The following is a 16861-nucleotide window of genomic DNA, read 5'->3' as shown; positions in this document are numbered from 1 at the left end:
AATTATTCATTAACATGACAACATTAAAAATCATGCAATAATCAATAATAATTGCAATTTGGACATTAACGATCATAGAGTCGATTAGTAATCATCAATAATACATTTATTTATTATAAATAAAGTAATGCAGACAGTTCTAGAAATTGACTTACTTCAGTGTGCCACCTCACCGAGAGATCAGACCAGCTACTTTAATTTCTGGCACTTATGGTCCAGTTTTGCACACATTTTCATTAATTTGATAAATGTGGGAATTAATTTAATTGTTTCTTAATCCAAATGAATTGTTTTTTTAAAGTTGCAAGGGATGAAACGAAAATAAATGTAAAACTGCATCGATATACATGAATTAAAGATGCATCAATAATCTGTTGTTAATTGAATCGTAGTTCCTGAACCGTACTCGAATCGTAACGTGCCCAAAGATTCCCACCTCTATAGTGCATAGCATCACATTCTATAGCTTGAAGAAAACTTAATCGCTCTATTCGATTTCAAACGTTCTCCTTAACTTTCTAAATCATTGCTTGGCTACTTTACCTACTAATTAGTGTTGCTTACTTGTAATTTTGTATCATCAATTGTTCAGAAATTATATGGATTGAATATAGTAGAATAATGAAACAGATTTGACTTCGGATTTTATTTTTAGCTTCCTGTGAAAGCAGATGCTCAGATGAGTTTCATCGAGGCCCTAAAAAAGTAAGTAAAATTCCTTTCACATTTTTTTTTTAACCACAATTTTATGAAATGTTTTGTAGTTTTTTCAATGTTCATAATCGTGTTAGCTTGCCCGTGTTTTCTAACAGAAACTGTGCAGGCGGATCTAAACCAAGTGTAACAAACCAGAGCATAAACAATGGCTTTCAACATGTTGACTGTATTCAGTTGATATTCATTAAATGTATCTATTTATTAAAATAAGGCATTCTCAAAAATTCTATTTCCAAATCATGGAGTTAGTAACCTGAAAAGAAGAGTCCTAAGTTCAACTGTTTCATCGAAAAGTTATTGCAACTTTTCACTGAACACTTTACAACCTGTTTCAAATGACAAAACACTGAGTATTATACCACCAGACATTGACTGATGTGGCAGTCATTTTATGAAAAACAACCTAGTGACTTGCCTTTTTCCATGATGCGATCACCCTTATGTGGTGTCTTTGTACGTTTTACGTCAATGGATAGCTTATCATTGAGAGATTGACCTAATACAACATTTCATTAAGCCTGGGCAATGTAGCATAAAAATGAAACACCTTTTTTCCCACAATATATTCCTGTGAAGGTAAAAAACTAATTATTTTAAAGAGTAATGTTAAGATTTGTTGACTTTTTTTTTTTTCTCAAACAATGGTTTGTAAAAAGAGAGGATAAGGAACTAGTTGTAATATTCTGATGATATCCTTAAACTGTCAATAACACACACTAAATACATTCAAAGATTTGTAGTTAATACATGTGATCAGTATTGGAATCGACAGCATGGATTTAGTGAAGACTTTGACAGAGTGTCTTTAAATGGAACACCTTATGAGTGCCTGATACAAACATTGGAACTCTGTGTAAAATATTACGTGTTTGTAGATGAAATGGGATTAGCTAAGTACTCCATTTATGAACCAAATGTGTTTCCAGTCCGTACGTCCAAAGTATGGTAGTTATTTTGCAGGCACATTTCTGAAAAAAATATGTAAGTCAACTTAAAACAAATCCCTATTTTTCAGTGTATTAAAACTTGTTTTTGTTAGTGTCTGTAGTACTTAGATACTTAAAAAGTCAGCTTGTTACCTTTCAAAAGAACTCAAAACCACGTTTCTACCCTAAATGGTTCGTTGACTGCTTTACTTTTACTTTGGATACTTTTTTAGACACCTTAGCCGAACACAATTCTGGGATATTAGGGAGTTAAGATGTGTGTCATGTTTTAGAAATAGCATTGATGATCTATGAGAAAATTGTACTATTTTTCTTTTCTATACTTAGGGCAGATAAGATTCCTGCTGCCCAATATTCAGCATACGTGGACTCCTGCCAGAGACTAAGACAGCAAGAGGGTGGGTATCATTTTTTTAAAGTGTATTACTTCTTAAAATACATTGGTGGATAAAAAAAAACAGTTAATTATAATTATGTAAATGCATTCAATGAGTTAGAAAGTCGTGAATGTCTTTTTTGACATGGCAATTTCTCTTCTCTTTCTATACTTTATGTAAGAACAAGGTTGTACTCTGAACTTAACATTTACACTTACAGGGAATGTAGTGCGTGTGGACAATCATGACCATCCTTTGGAGCTCCTAGAAGTTCAGCTGCAGGAGCTTGTGGAGCATGTTGTTGATGGAAGTGAAGGAGGTAGGTCCATCCTGAACAAATCAGACACTGATACACAGATGAGAAATTAAGCTAAGAACACTTTGTGGGACCGACAAAACTCAACAAACTCTTCTCTCTCTGTGCAAAATACAAACCCCGTTTCCATATGAGTTGGGAAATTGTGTTAGATGTAAATACACCCATATTTAGTTGACTATGCTACAAAGGAAACATATTTGATGTTCAACCTGATAAACATTTTTTTTTTGCAAATAATCATTAAATTTAGAATCTGATCCCAGCAACACGTGACAAAGAAGTTGGGAAAGGTGGCAATAAATACTGATAAAGTTGAGGAATGCTCATCAAACACTTATATGGAACATCCCACAGGTGTGCAGGCTAATTGGGAACAGTTGGGTTCCATGATTGGGTATAAAAGCAGCTTACATGAAATGCTAAGTAATTCACAAACAAGGCTTGGGTGAGGGTCACCACTTTGTCAGCAAATTGTCAAATAGTTTTAGAACAACATTTCTCAACGAGCTATTGCAAGGAATTTAGGGATTTTACCATCTACAGTCCGTAAAATCATGCAAAAGTTCAGAGAATCTGGAGAAATCACTGCACGTAAGCGATGATATTACGGACTTTTGATCCCTCAGGCGGTACTGCATCAAAAACCGACATCAGTGTGTAAAGGATATCACCACATGGGCTCAGTAACACTTCATAAAACCACTGTCAGTAACTACAGTTGGTCGGTACATCTGTAAGTGCAAGTTAAAACTCTACTATTCAAAGCCAAACCCATTTATCAACAGTATCCTGAAACGCCGCCGGCTTGGCTGGGCCTGAGCTCACCTAAGATGGACTGATGCAAAGTGGAAAGGTGTTCTGTGGTCTGACGAGTCAACATTTCAAATTATATCTGGAAACAGAGGACGTGGTGTCCTCCAGAACAAAGAGGAAAATGACCATTCGGATTGTTATAGGCGCAAAGTTCAAAAGCCAGCATCTGTGATGGTATGGAGGTGTATTAGTGCCCAAGGCATGGGTAACTTACACATCTGTGAAGGCACCTTTAATGCTGAACGGTCCATACAGGTTTTGGAGCAACATATGTTGTCATCCAAGCAATGTTATCATGGACGCCTCTGCTTATATCAGCAAGACAAGTGTTACAACAGCGTGGCTTTGTAAAAAAGAGTGCGGGTACTTTCCTGGCCCGTCTGCAGTCCAGACCTGTCTCCCATCAAAAATGTGTGGCGCATTAAAAAGCGTAAAATACGACGGCGGAGACCCCGGACTGTTGAACGACTGAAGCTCTGCATAAAACAAGAATGGGAAAGAATTCCACTTTCAAAGCTTCAACAATTAGTTTTTTCAGTTCTCAAACGTTTATTGAGCCTTGTTAAAAGAAAAGGTGATGAAACATAGTGGTGAACATGCCCTTTCCCAACTACTTTGGCTCATTATGCAGCCATGAAATTCTAAGTTAATTATATTTTGCAAAAAAATATTAAGTTTATGAGTTTGAACATCAAATATCTTGTCTTTGTAGTGCACTCAATTGAATATGGGTCGAAGAGGATTTGCAAATCATTGTATTCCGTTTATATTAACATCTAACACAATTTCCCAACTCATATGGAAACTGGGTTTGTACATGACAGAGATTACACACTAAGTAGCCCAACTTTTTCACTTTTATTTTTATTTGATATATAATGTCAATGCAAGGCTACGTTATATTTAATTTTCACTTCACAAGTGGCTAATTTAGAAGGAAAAAAAAAAGTAATTTGTTCGGCATAGCTCGGTTGGTAGAATGGCTGTGCCAGCAACTTGAGGGTTGCAGGTTCGATTCCCGCTTGTGCCATCCTAGTCACTGCCGTTGTGTCCTTGGGCAAGACACTTTACCCACCTGCTCCCAGTGCCACCCACACTGGTTTAAATGTAACTTATATATTGGGTTTCACTATGTAAAGCGCTTTGAGTCACTTGAGAAAAAGCGCTATATAAATATCATTCACTTCACTTCACTTCACTCTTCAAACATCCCCTATTGCTTGGATTTAAATGACTTCACTGTCGCCTCACATTTGTCTCATTAAAAAGGTGTGGTGGTCAAGCCAGCGTCTGTTCTCAATGCGTACTAGATTACGCTTAGCCTTATGCTTGCGATGTTTTCGGCTGTACAAACCGTTCAAATCGCTAAAAGGATAAATGTTTCTTCAGAGTTCCTCAAGAGGTAATCAGAAAGGGAGGAAAAATACAGTATTTTATGAAAAACACCCCTGACCCATAAGTCCTTTCAAACTACAGGCTCCAATCTCCCTTTCATATCTAAAGTAATCGAAAGCAGTTGCCACCCACCTTCAGAACAACCTCTGAAAAAATTCTAGTCTGTTTCACAATGGCCTTGTGGTTTGAGTGTCCGCCCTGAGATCGGTAGGTTGTGAGTTCAAAACCCAGCCGAGTCATACCAAAGACCATAAAAAAAATGGGACCCATTGCCTCCCTGCTTGGCACTCAGCATCAAGGGTTGGAATTGGGGGTTAAATCACCATAAATGATTCCCGGGCGCGGCACCGCTGCTGCCCACTGCTCCCCTCACTTCCCAGGGTGGGGATTAAGGGGATGGGTCAAGTGCAGAGGACACATTTTACCACACTTAGTGTGTGTGTGTGACAATCATTGGTACTTTAACTTAACTTTAAAACTGCACTACTGTCATCAGATCTGCATTCTCCCTCGCTCCTTATCCTTGTGGACCTTTCTGCTGCATTTAACACTGTTGACCATGACATACTGCTCACATGGCCCTTCCAGTTATACCTCACAAACTGAACAGAATACTTCCTTAGTCACTCAAAATCAAAACCACAAATAGTTACTCGTGGTGTCCCTCAGACTTGTCCTGGGTTTACCGCGCCTTCCGCCCGAATACAACTGAGATAGGCTCTGTCACGCCCAATTTCTTCCCCCCTTATAAAAACCTTCCCCCCCCATATAACGCTATATTATAAAAATACAGACGTCTTGTTAACGCTATATTATAAAAATATAACGCTATATTATAAAAATATAACGCTATATCATAAAAATAGAGACGTTTTGTTAACGCTATATTCTAAAAAAAAAAATTAAAAAACAATTTACAAACACAAGCTATGGGATGACGCATTTACTTCCGGGGTCACGTTTCCTCTTATGTCATCCCATAGCTTGTGTTTGTAAATTGTTTTTTAATTTTTTTTATAATATAGCGTTAACAAAACGTCTGTATCTTTATAATATAGCGTTATATTTTTATAATATAGCGTTAACAAAACGTCTGTATTTTCATAATATAGCGTTAACAAAACGTCTGTATTAATCATGACCCCGGAAGTAAATGGGGGGGGGCGAAGGTTTTTGTAGGGAGAAGAAATTTGCCGTGACAGCTCCAGCATCCCCCGCAATCCCGAAAGGGACAACCGGTAGAGCATTTGCAAAATAAAAAACATTAAAAACCTTTTTACATTGTCCCTGTGGAGAATTGTCTGTAGAATTTTGAGAACAATAATGAATTTATTCAATTTTGGAATAAGACTGGAACATAACGAAATGTGGAAAAAGTGATGCGCTCTGAATGATTTCTGGATTAATTGTCTATATAGCCTTTATTTAGCTGGAGCCTAAGCATTTGTATAAACAGAAAATGTACTAAAAGATGGCAGATCGCAGATATTTGCTGCACAATACTGAATTGGTAGTTGTTCAATAAAAAGATAAATCCTCGAAGTCACAACTTGCCTCATAATAGTACTTCCTGCAGAATTGTCCTATTTTTTAATGTTTCCCGTATCTTCCGTCAGACATTTCAGCCCAATTGTCCAAGATTTCTCACACTTTGGGCTTCATTTTTCCTGGTCTAACCACTGACGCCTTTGAACAGGAAGTCATCCAACTTCAAACTGACACACCACCGTTTTCAGAGCTCCACATGAAGGTAATGTTAGTTTTCACGCAGTATGTTATTCGTATGTGATTGACAATTCTTCTGTCCTTCATATCCTCAGGTTGTCAACGTGATTCTCAGATGGTTTTGCCAGTGCATTTTAGATTCTTCCAAAGTGCTATCCCCTAATAAGTGAGAAAACTATTTTTAAATTCTTTTGTGTTTTTGTCAAAAAATAATTTATATGTCTTCTTGTCTTTGACCAAATGTAAATCAGGGGTGTCCGAAGTGAGTCCCAGGGGTCTTTTGCAATCCTAGCTCGTTTTCTTATGGGCCCTTTTGGGTATTATTGTAGACGTACAATTAAAAAATTAACAATACTATGAGAAGAAGTTGAAATGTTGATACAAAGTAGGCCTTTGGAATATCTGAGCATTTGATCCAAGAGGAGAAGATTACAGATTGACATGATATTTAAGGAGTATTTCATTAAAATAAACTTACCATTCTATGATGCCATTAAAAAAAAACAAAAAAAAAACTTGGAATTAGCAGGATAGGACCCATAACTTGTTTTTTTGCCTTGTTTTTTATTTTATTTTAAATTAAAGGCCTACTGAAACCCACTACTACCGACCACGCAGTCTGATAGTTTATATATCAATGATGAAATATTAACATTGCAGCACATGCCAATACGGCGTTTTTAGTTTACTAAATTGCAATTTTAAATTTCCCGCGAAGTGTGCTGTTGAAAACGTCGCAGAATGCTGACGTGTACGCATGACGTCACGGACTGTTAGGAAATATTAGCGCTGCGCACACACACAGCTAAAAGTCGTCCGCTTTAACCGCAAAATTACACAGTATTTTGGACATCTGTGTTGCTGAATCATTTGCAATTTGTTCAATTAATAATGGAGAAGTCAAATTAGAAAGATGGAGTTGGGAAGCTTTAGCCTTTAGCCACACAAACCCACGGTAAATCCTTGTTTAAAATTCCCGGAGGTGAAACTTTACTATGGATCAGAGGGGTCAAGCGAACATGGATCCCGACCAAATGTCAACCAGCAGTTTTCGGTGAGAAAATTGCGGTAAAAAGTCGCCACTTACCTAGGATCAGCTGAGCTTGTGCCGTCTGTACAGCTGCCGTTGACTTCCATCAGACCCTGGCCTCAAGACACCTATGGACACACCGTTCCGACTATCAGGTACTATTAAACTACTAAAACACTAGCAACACAATAGAAAGATAAGGGATTTCCCAGAATTATCTTAGTAAATGTGTCTAAAAACATCTGAATCCGTCCCAATGCAATCGCGTTTTTTTTTAACTTGATTTTTTCTTTTTCCTTTTTTTTTTTGTAGTCCGTCGCTATCAATATCCTCAAACACGAATCTTTCATCCTCGCTCAAATTAATGGGGAAATTGTCGTTTTCTCGGTCCGAATAGCTCTTTTTGTTGGAGGCTCCCATTAAAAACAATGTGAGGATGTGAGGAGCCATCAACGTGTAACTTCATCGTCTGCTACTTCCGGTAAAGGCAGGGCTTTTCTGTTAGCGACCAAAAGTTGCGAACTTCATCGTCAATGTTCTCTACTAAATCCTTCCAGCAAAAATATGGCAATATCGCGAAATGATCAAGTATGACACATAGAATAGACCTGCTACCCCCGTTTAAATAAGAAAATCTAATTTCAGTAGGCCTTTAAATCCCTAAATTGCCCCCTCATACTTTTGATTTTTTTGGTATGTGACCCTAGTTGAGAAAGTGTGGACACCCCTGGGCTAGATTCCTTTTTGACCGTACAAAGAACTTAATTTTGTTGTGCTGTTTATGTTTGTTTTTTAAGACAAATGACGTGGGCTTCCAGGTTTGTGAGTGTATTCGCTTGTAACATACAACTCCTCTCCTGCCTTCTACACAGAATTTGGGATCTACTCCATAACCAGGTGTGTAAATGTCTGCTCTTACACACTTTTATGACAAAAGAAGCCTAATTATTAGTAGTTATGTTCTAAAAATAACAGATTATAATAGAAAAAGGTTTCTCTCTAAAAAAACCCATAGTGCAGGAATGATAAAAGAGAATTGGAGAATATGATTGTGGATATTCAGGTGCCAAATCAAAGTCATGGAATGTGTTGGGAAATGTTCTTCCATTTAGTCTTGTACTGGAGAATTTATTTATTGCAGCTATCAAAATTTATGGGAATATGAGCATATGAAAAATGGATGGATTTATGTCAACATGTCTTGTACTATTGTCAACTTTATCTGTATCAGAAAGCAGCATAACAGTCTTAAAACATGTACACAATCGTGACTTCCTGTTCATTGCAAAGAAACCTTCATAATATAAGCATTAACCTAGATTCTACCACAGCAACAGACAAAATGTACACATTTGTTTTTTTGAGATTAAATACACACATTTAGATTATATGCCCACATGTTTTATTTTAGATTAAATGCACACATTTAGTCTTTCTTTAGATTAATTGCACACAATTCTTTTTTAGATCAAATCACACATTTAGTCTTTATTTTTGATTAATAGCAAACATTTACTTTTTAGATAAAAATCACACATTTGATTAAATGTACATGTGTTTTTTTAGATTAAATGTACACATATTTTATTTGGATTATATGCACACACTTGGATTATATGCACACATTTATTTATTTTTTTAGATTAAATGCACAATTATTTTTCAAGATTGAGATCATATGCACAATTATTTTTAAGATTAAATGCACACTTTTTTTTTTAGATTAAATGCACACATATCCTTATCTTTAGATTAAATGCACACATTTCTTAATTTTTTAAATAAATGCAAACATTTAGATGATCCATCCATTTTCTACCGCTTGTCCCTTTCGGGATTGCGGGTGGTGGGGAAGGTGCTGGAGATTATATTAACACATTTCTTATTTTATATTTACTTTATAGATTTACATTATATGCACACGTCTTTTTTTTAAATGAAATCCACATTTAGATATATGCACACATTTCTTTTTTAGATTCAATTTACACATTTAAAAAAACAAACATTTATTTCGATTATATGCACACTTAGTTAACCGTATTTGGACACATTTAATTTTTTAAGATTAAATGCACACATTTATATTATTTGTGAATTATATTTATATAGCGCTTTTCTCAGGTGACTCAAAGTTCTTTACATTGTGAAACCCAATATATAAGTTATATATATATATATTTTTTAAACTAGTGTGGGTGGCACTGGGAGCAGGTGGGTAAAGTGTCTTGCCCAAGGACACAACAGTAGTTACTAGGATGGCGGAAGCGGGGATCGAACCTGCAACGCTGAAGTTGCTGGCACTGCCGCTCTACCAACCGAGCTATTCCGCCCCAATATTATATGCACACACTTATTTTTTTGTAGATTAAATGAACACTTATTTTTTAGAATACATGCACAAATGTACATTAAATGCACACATACATTTTTTTTTAGAATTTATAAACACTTTTTTTTTAGATTAAACGAACACGTTTAGATTTTATGCATACGTTTTTTTTAGATAAATGTAGATGTTACATTTCTAGTTTATAAGCACACATTTAGATTAAATGCACACATTTATTTTTGGATTGAATATACACCATTTATTTTAGATTATATGCACATATTTAGATTAAATTGACACATCTCTTTATTTTAAGATTAAATGCACACATTTGGATGTATGAACACATTTTTGTATTTTAGATTAAATACACACATTTACATTATATGCACACATGTATTTTTTCTAGATTAATTATGCACATTTCTATTTTTAGATGACATTCACACATTTAGCTCATATGCACATATTTCTTTTTTTGTAGATTACATGCACACTTGAAACTTTTTTTATTAAATGCCCAAATTTAGATTAAATGCACAATTTTTTTTATATATATTATATGCACACATTTCTCGTTTTAGAATAAATGCACACATCCACCCATCCATCTTTTTCCACTTATTCCGGGTTGGGTAGCGGAGGCAGCAGCCTAAGCAGAAAAGCCTAAATTTCTTTCTCCCTGGTTTCTTCGTCCAACTCTTCCCGGGGGATCCCAAACACCTTCCCAGTCCGACTGGTAGACAGAGGGTCTGATTTACTAAAGATTTACGTGCACTAAAACATGTGCAAACCTGATAACACATGCAAAGCTGATCTACTAAATATGTGCAAAGTGCTTTGCGTCTGTTATGTGAGCAGAATAAGACGTGCCATCCATTTTGCATGTTTTCATTGTTATTTTAAAATTTATGCTTATCATCAAAACCCCCACAATACTGGGAGAAGACAATGCAAATATAATTATACACCATGCGCAATGTGATTTATTAACACTCATCACCGCTTTGCGATCACTATTTGGCGTCATATTTTGACACGTGTCCGAAGGACGTGCAAACTGGCAGTTCCACACACGGCTGCAGGATCAGTTCTCGCGCTGCAGAGAGAGACGAGAATCCTCCGACCTGTGTGTGTGCGTATCAACATTTTGGTGGAGGGAGAAATTAAAATGTTAGACACTCCGTCTATTCAGAAATTTCATTTTAAAATGTGTTGCTACTGGATGACTTATAGGACTGAATAAAATGAATTCAATCGTTGCGTTTTGGTGGCTACTGGCGTTTTTTTTTAACGTCATTTTATTTTTGTAGGTAGGTATATTGCCATAATGAAAAAATGAAAAGACGTCTTGTATTAAACATTTTCTTGCGATTGAGTTGTTCCAGATGCACGAATGCGCCCCACAGCTTCGCACACGGAATGTGAAAGTGGAAGATAAGTGTCAGTGTGCATGTTTTTTACGAATCAGAAAAGGTGTTACAGATTATAGATATGCCCTGTTGGTTCAATACATTGCCCACAGGTAGGAGCATGATAAGATAAATATGCAAAAAATGAGAGTGTCTCCATGGTAAAAGCCCCGAACGCATGCAAAATAAGGCACTTTGCACCACTTTTCAATTGCACACGCATTGTTAGTAGATCACACACAACATGAACACTAAGGTACACACTAGGGGTGTGGGAAAAAATCGATTCCAATACGAATCGAATCGTTTACGTTGTGCGATTCAGAATCGATTGTCATTTTAAAAAAATCGATTTTTTTATTTTTATTTAATTATTATTATTATTTTTTTTAATTAATCCAACAAACCACTACACAGCAATACCATAACAATGCAATCCAATTCCAAAACCAAACCTGACCCAGCAACACTCGGAACTGCAATAAACAGCAATTGAGAGGAGACAAACATGACACAGAACAAACCAAAATTAGTGAAACAAAAATGAATATTATCAACAACAGTATGAATATTAATTATAATTTCAGCATAGCAGTGATTAAATATCCCTCACTGACATTGTCATTAGACATTTATAAAAATAATAAAAAAGAACAATAGTGTCACAGTGGCTCACACTTGCATCGCATCTCATAAGTTTGACAACACACTGTGTCCAATGTTTTCACAAAGATAAAATAAGTCATATGTTTGGTTTGTTTAATAGTTAAAACAAATTTACATTATTGCAATCAGTTGATAAAACATTGTCCTTTACAATTATAAAAGCTTTTTTTTTTTTTAAATCTACTACTTTGCTGGCATGTCAGCAGACTGGGGTAGATCCTGCTGAAATCCTATGTATTGAATGAATACAGAATCGTTTTGAATTGGAAAAATATCGTTTTTGAATTGTGAATCGAATCGAATCAAATCGAAAAAATCGATATATCATCGAATAGTGACCCCAAGAATCGATATTGAATCGAATCGTGGGAGACCCAAAGATTCACAGCCCTAGTACACACTATTTAATTTTTTGCATACACTATATAGCGTTGTATTTGGATCGCAGGAAATCACGCCCATAGTCTCTCCAGTGTGTCCTGGGTCTTCCCCTTGACGCCCTTCCAGTTTGATGTGCCCACAACATCTTCCCATGCAGGCATCCAGGGGAGCCACCTCATCTGGCTCCTCTCGATGTACAAGAGCGGTGACTTTATTCCAAACACCTCCTGAATGACTGAGCTTCTCAGCCTATATCTAAGGGAGAGCCCCGCCACTTGATAGAGGAAACACATTTTGGCCGCTTGTACCCGCAACCTTGTACTTTCAGTCAGTTCTTCTTTTATTTCAGATGCACATATATATATATATTTTTGATTAAAATAATAGTAATGGATTTGATTTGTTAGCGTTTTTTTAGACACTCAAAGCGCTTTACGCTTGGAACTGAGAAGCCACAGTTTTTTCACTCTACATGATGGTGGTAAGCTACCGCATTTTTCGGAGTATAAGGGGCTCCGGAGTATAAGTCGCACCCGCCGAAAATGCATAATAAAGAAGGAAAAAAACACAAGTCGCACTGGAGTATAAGTCGCATTTTTGGGGGAAATGTATTTAATAAAACCCAACACCAAGAATAGACATTTGAAAGGCAATTTAAAATAAATAAAGAATAGTGAACAACAGGCTGAATAAGTGTACGTTATATGACGCATAAATAACCAAATGAGAAAGTGCCTGGTATGTTAACGTAACATATTATAGTGAGAGTCATTCAAATAACTATAACATATAGAACATGCTATACGTTTACCAAACAATCTGTCACTCCTAATTGGTAAATCCAATTGAATCTTATACGTCTAGTCCAGGGGTGTCAAACTCAAATACAGAGTGGGCCAAAATTTTAAACGGAACAAAGCCGCGGGCCAAAGTTGAACAAATTAACCTTTTAATAGGGACCCAAACAAGTTTTGCATTAAATATTGAACAAGCAAGGCTTATATAACTTTAGTGACATGCAAAATCCAGTTTCAAATAATAATAATAATAATTTAAAAAATATCAAAGGCATATCAAATAAAATGTAAATGAAAATGTTATGCCTTTTTTCTATTTGCAATCTTCTGAGGTAAATATCAAAATTTTTCCACAGGCTAATAATAAATTTGAAAATAAAATAATGAATGAACCAAACATTCAAGCCTTGAAGTAGCAAGAGAAAATGCATGAATAAAATGTTAATTATTGGTCAGTTTGCTGGAAGTTTTCCGGAAGAGTTAGTGCTGCAAGGGGTTCTGGGTATTTATTCTGTTGTGTTACGGTGCGGATGTTCACCCGAAATGTGTTTGTCATTCTTGTTTGGTGTGGTTTCTCAGTGTTGCGCATATTTGTAACAGTGCTAAAGTTGTTTATATGGCCACCCTCAGTGTGACCTGTATGGCTGTTGACCAAGTATGCCTTGCATTCACTTGTGCGTGTGTGTGTAAAAGCCACAAATATTATAACACTGGCGGGCCAGCTCTAATGCTAAATTGATATTGCCTCAAGGGCCAAATTAAATTACACGGGCCAGAGTTTGACACCCATGGTCTAGTGTCTTACGTAAATGAGCTAAATAATATCATGTGATATTTTCCGGTAATGTGTTGATAATTTCACACAAGTCGCTCCTGAGTATAAGTCGCACCTCCGGCCAAACTATGAAAAAAAACTGTGACTTATAGTCCGAAAAATACGGTACATTTGTAACCACAGATGCCCTGGGGTAGACTGACAGAAACATGGCTGCCAATTTGCGTATCCAACCACCACCATTCTTTATCATTCCTTCCTTCAATTTCCTACACCAGTGTTTGTGGACCTGAGTGCAAGGTGGTTGAAATGTCTGCTCTTGGACACAACAGCAGCAAATACGATGGCAGAAGCTTGATTTGTACCAGAAACCCTCAGTTTTCTGAACTGCCGTTCTACCATGCACACTTCTTTTATGTTTCTATTAAATACACACATTTAATGTATTTGTTTTTTGGTTGTACAAAAACTTTACTGTCATTGCAATCAAGACATACAACCAAATAACTGAGTAGCGCTGTCAAATAAGAATATCCATCCATCCATCCATTTTCTACCGCTTATTCCCATTCGGGGTCGCGGGGGGCGCTGGCGCCTATCTCAGCTACAATCGGGCGGAAGGCAGGGTAAGAATATAACATTTAAAAAAACTAAAATTAACACCAAAATATGCACAAATAGCAAAAAAAAAAGCATTTCAATAAAACAAATTGTTAATCAAACATTTTCCTGATATCACTAGGCAAAAGTCACAAGTAAATGTGCAAGGAACAGCTGGTTGATTTTGGTTATTTTGACCACCTATTATAGACGCCAGCCCAGTGGGCATCGATATAATGCGGTTCTACGTACTCTACAGCAGTGGTTCTCAACTTTTTTTCAGTGATGTACCCCCTGTGAATATTCTTTTAGTTCAAGTACCCCATAATCAGAGCAAATAATTTTTGGTTGAAAAAAAGAGATAAAGAAGTAAAATACAGCACTATGTCATCAGTTTCTGATTTATTAAATTGTATAACAGTGCGAAATATTGCTCATTTGTAGTGGTCTTTCTTGAACTACTTGGAAAAAAAATTATAAAAGTAACTAAAACTTGTTGAAAAGTAAACAAGTGATTCAATTATAAATAAAGATTTCTACACATAGAAGTAATCATCAACTTAAAGTGCCCTCTTTGGGGATTCTAATAGACACCCATCTGGATTCATGAACTTAATTCTAAACATTTCTTCACAAAAAAATAAATCTTTAACATCAATATTTATGGAACATGTCCACAAAGAATCTAGCTATCAACACTGCATATTGCATTGTTGTATTTTTTTTTCACAGTTTATGAACTTACATTCATATTTTCTTGAAGAATTATTCAATAAATATACTTATAAAGGATTTTTGAATTGTTGCTATTTTTAGAGTATTTTCAAAAAAATCTCACGTACCCCTTGGCATACCTTCAAGTACCCCCAGGGGTACGCGTACCCCCATTTGAGAACCACTGCTCTACAGTATCAGTCTGATTAGTTGTTCTCCTGTTTCCAAAGGGCTCCTTGCTGAGTGGGCCACACATGCTGGGTCTTGCAGCTTTTGTTGTCCACCTCCATGCTTCCACGTTGCAAAGGCCTTTAGTTCATCTGGCATCACTGTGCCCCGCCAAGCCAGTACCTATCTCAGAGACCCTTAGCTCAGCATTGGTGTGCAGCACACAAACTAATATGCTGTTTTGTGTCAGGTGAGGTTGAAATATTTTGCGGATGTAAAATCAGATGTTAATATAATAAAGATTTTGCTTGTCAATTTGCAGATTCTGCATGGCTGCTGTGAGCTACGGGATCTGTAGAGGTGATTCGTTGACTCAGCCGCTAAAAGACTTGATTCCCAGCAGCTTCTACAAGAAGGTAGCAATGCCTCAGTTCTTCAAATTTGTTGTGTAAAAATATTAATGGCCTTAAGTCACTTGCCTGGTTTATTTTGACAAATGGTCTGGCCGTCGACTCCCCAGGCTTAGGTAGTAATCTGATTTACTGTTTTGAACATACTGTATATATCTAATTCATTTGAAGTATATGACATGCAGTGTTTCCCCCAGAAAATGTGTTAGTTAAGGTGGGGACTCTTCAGGTGGATGGGACCGGGGAAGAGGGTGGGTGGGTGTAAGGATCAGTGTAATTCGGCCTGAAGCCATCACGTCTCCACCTCGTCGCTGCCACCACAGACTGGGGGGGCAATAGACTACAGACTGCGGTGAAGTAGGCCGCTTGAAGAAGCCAACAATTATTGGTTGTGTTTTCCGCTCCATTTGCTTAACGGTGCTATACAATATATATCTTCATATTATTTCCGTAAAGTAAAAACAAAACAGTCCTAGTTACCTGAGATACTAAGTAAGTCATTGTTATGACCCAGTAATTTACTAAGTCAAAATAATTGACAAAATAATGACTTCCTTCCATCCATCCATTTTCTACTGCTTATTCCCTCTTAGATTAGATTAGATAGATTAGATAGTACTTTATTTATTCCGTCAGGAGAGTTCCTTCAGGAAAATTAAAATTTCCAGCACAATCCCATTCAAGTTTAGACAAACATTACAGGGAGACAGAACAGGATCGCTGACGGGTCTGCCGGCTTCCAGCGCCCCTTACAAAAAAGATGAGATACAGGTAAACAAGGAGGGGGAATAGAAGATTAAAACAAAATAAAAAAAATCGGTCTTAGCCTGGGCCCTGGAGAGGAGGTGCAGACTGAGGCCAAGGGAAAAAACAACAACTCATAGCCATGGTACACATCCCTCTTCCATGTGTGTAAGAGGGAAACATCAAACATCAAAGAACACAGAGGACATTAAAGACATTAAAGCAGCAGATACAACCAGACACTTGTACATACTAGCTATGAATAAAAAGTAAAAGAAACATATCCACTGTGGTGGCCTCTGGGGTGTTCCACGCCATCGTCCGCTGGGGAGGAGGGAGCATGGCCAGAGACAGGAGCAGACCCAACAAAGCAACCAAGACAGCCGACTCCATTTTCGGCCTGTGTCCAGTCCGCATGGATGAGCGAGGATACGTCCAAGGTGACTGAGGTGTCCGACACCTGCTCACCCAGCCAAGACACCGCGAAGCCTCTCCGTCCCAGCACTCAGTGCTAGCTCCGCAGTCCTGTCCCCTCATCC

The 16861-nt window shown here is 36.9% G+C and overlaps 1 protein-coding gene across 5 annotated transcripts in view; it reads left to right on the top strand.

Moving 5' to 3' along the window:
* LOC133568227 (Fanconi anemia group A protein-like) overlaps positions 1–16861 on the top strand; it is a 115465-nt gene that overhangs the window by 56229 nt on the left and 42375 nt on the right. For 4 of the 5 annotated variants that reach the window (XM_061920026.1, XM_061920024.1, XM_061920028.1 and 1 more), the window contains 8 exons: positions 656–705; positions 1992–2062; positions 2262–2360; positions 6185–6318; positions 6389–6459; positions 8121–8220; positions 15231–15418; positions 15491–15584. In XM_061920026.1, the coding sequence (XP_061776010.1) occupies positions 656–705; positions 1992–2062; positions 2262–2360; positions 6185–6318; positions 6389–6459; positions 8121–8220; positions 15231–15418; positions 15491–15584 (807 nt within the window). The remainder of the gene's footprint in view (positions 1–655; positions 706–1991; positions 2063–2261; positions 2361–6184; positions 6319–6388; positions 6460–8120; positions 8221–15230; positions 15419–15490; positions 15585–16861) is intronic. The other variant, XM_061920025.1, reaches the window with a different exon arrangement.

Source organism: Nerophis ophidion, linkage group LG14 (assembly GCF_033978795.1).
Source record: "Nerophis ophidion isolate RoL-2023_Sa linkage group LG14, RoL_Noph_v1.0, whole genome shotgun sequence".
Taxonomy (NCBI): domain Eukaryota; kingdom Metazoa; phylum Chordata; class Actinopteri; order Syngnathiformes; family Syngnathidae; genus Nerophis; species Nerophis ophidion.
The sequence above is the reverse complement of the archived record's forward strand: the minus strand, read 5'-3'. Positions and strand labels throughout refer to the sequence as shown.